Raw genomic sequence first — 1,364 nt, 5'->3', positions numbered from 1 at the left:
ACAATTGGGGTTGTTGTTGTCGTCAGAGGTTCTATTGTGTAATAATGTTACTACTCTCAGCCAATAGGATCTTAGAGCTGTAGCCGGGGTACAAATGTGCTGAGGGCCAAGCATGGTTTCTCGCCGCACCAACTTAATCGTAGGATCTTTTTCTGCCACTTTACTTCTTCCTGTAACAGAAACCCTGGTGTGCAGTGCATTTTTAAGAAAAAAAGAGCTAATGTACAAAGTCAGTTGGTGATACTTAACAATTTATTTTAACCCAAATTTTTAAATTCTCTGAAAACCCCATCCCTCCCTTTAGATCCCCCTCTGTTTCAGGTAGTTGGCCACCTCGTGAACCTTCTTGTTGAGCGCTCCGCCATGAACCCCCTTTTTACCCATCACAAACACCATGGTCTTGATGGTTTTGCCGATGCAGATGCTCTTGCCTTGACCGCCCTTCATCCTCACGTCCATCACTCCGTCATTGTTGACCATGAGGTTGTCCCGGATGACGGAACATTTCTTCCCCCCGATGGTGATGCCAGTTTGTAGGAAAGCCTTGCGGTCCTGCCCCACTAACAGGCTAACCTCCTGCGGGGAGATGGCGGCCAGCACTCCACCGGGTTTGGACGCCCAGACGGACTTGTTGTCAGCGTGGCCGACAATGGCGGCATCTTCCACGTTCTTATCCTTCAGTATCGTGTTGATGTAATTCTTCCAGTCAGACATCCTGCCCTTGGATCGCAGATTGGTTTCAAACACAAACTAGCGTTAGGTCCTGTCTCACCAACAGCAGCTCCTTAATGTGAGAGGACTTCACAGTCCTATGGCTTTGTGAGGTCAGAGAGTGACATTACCTCATGCATGACATGGCCCGTGCCATCACTTCAGAGTGACATCACTCTTTATGAGTTCATGCCCTGTGTTCTCCTGATGGTTCACACATCTTTATAAGTCAGCAACGATTGAAACATTTGAAGGTTTATTCTGTTCATTGAGTATCCTGTTTAATCCCCCCTCCCATCTTCTGCCCTCCCTTCCTCTACTGAAGGCACTGACTCATACTGGCATATATCCCCCTTGGTATAGACATTCCCCTCTGCCAAACACTCTTAATATTCTGGCCAGGGAAACTTCTCTTGTCCACCTCAAGCCCCATGGTCTAAATAGTCCTAGAGATATTTGTACCTAGTTCCCCCTTTATCATGAAGTCCACTGTGAGGCTGTCAAAGTTATTCTTGATGATCGAGCAGTTCTTTCTCTTAATGACGATGACAGTCTTCCATATCAGAAGCAGGAGGAGCCCTTGTAAAACCATTGCCAATCCCTCACCCAAAGGGACCAAAACCAGTTGTACTGTCGATACAGTCACACCGTAA

At 47.1% G+C, this 1,364-nt stretch overlaps 1 protein-coding gene across 1 annotated transcript; it reads right to left on the bottom strand.

The window, feature by feature from the left end:
- Positions 1-300: 300 nt before the first annotated feature.
- On the bottom strand, positions 301-714 carry LOC144677539 (profilin-3-like). The gene has a single exon (XM_078537608.1). The coding sequence runs from the start codon at positions 712-714 to the stop codon at positions 301-303; it is 414 nt and encodes a 137-aa protein (XP_078393734.1).
- Positions 715-1,364: the final 650 nt, after the last annotated feature.

This window comes from Cetorhinus maximus, unplaced genomic scaffold, assembly GCF_964194155.1.
Source record: "Cetorhinus maximus unplaced genomic scaffold, sCetMax3.hap1.1 HAP1_SCAFFOLD_2646, whole genome shotgun sequence".
Lineage (NCBI taxonomy): Eukaryota > Metazoa > Chordata > Chondrichthyes > Lamniformes > Cetorhinidae > Cetorhinus > Cetorhinus maximus.
Note: the sequence above shows the minus strand (reverse complement) of the source record. Positions and strands in the feature narration are given on the sequence as shown.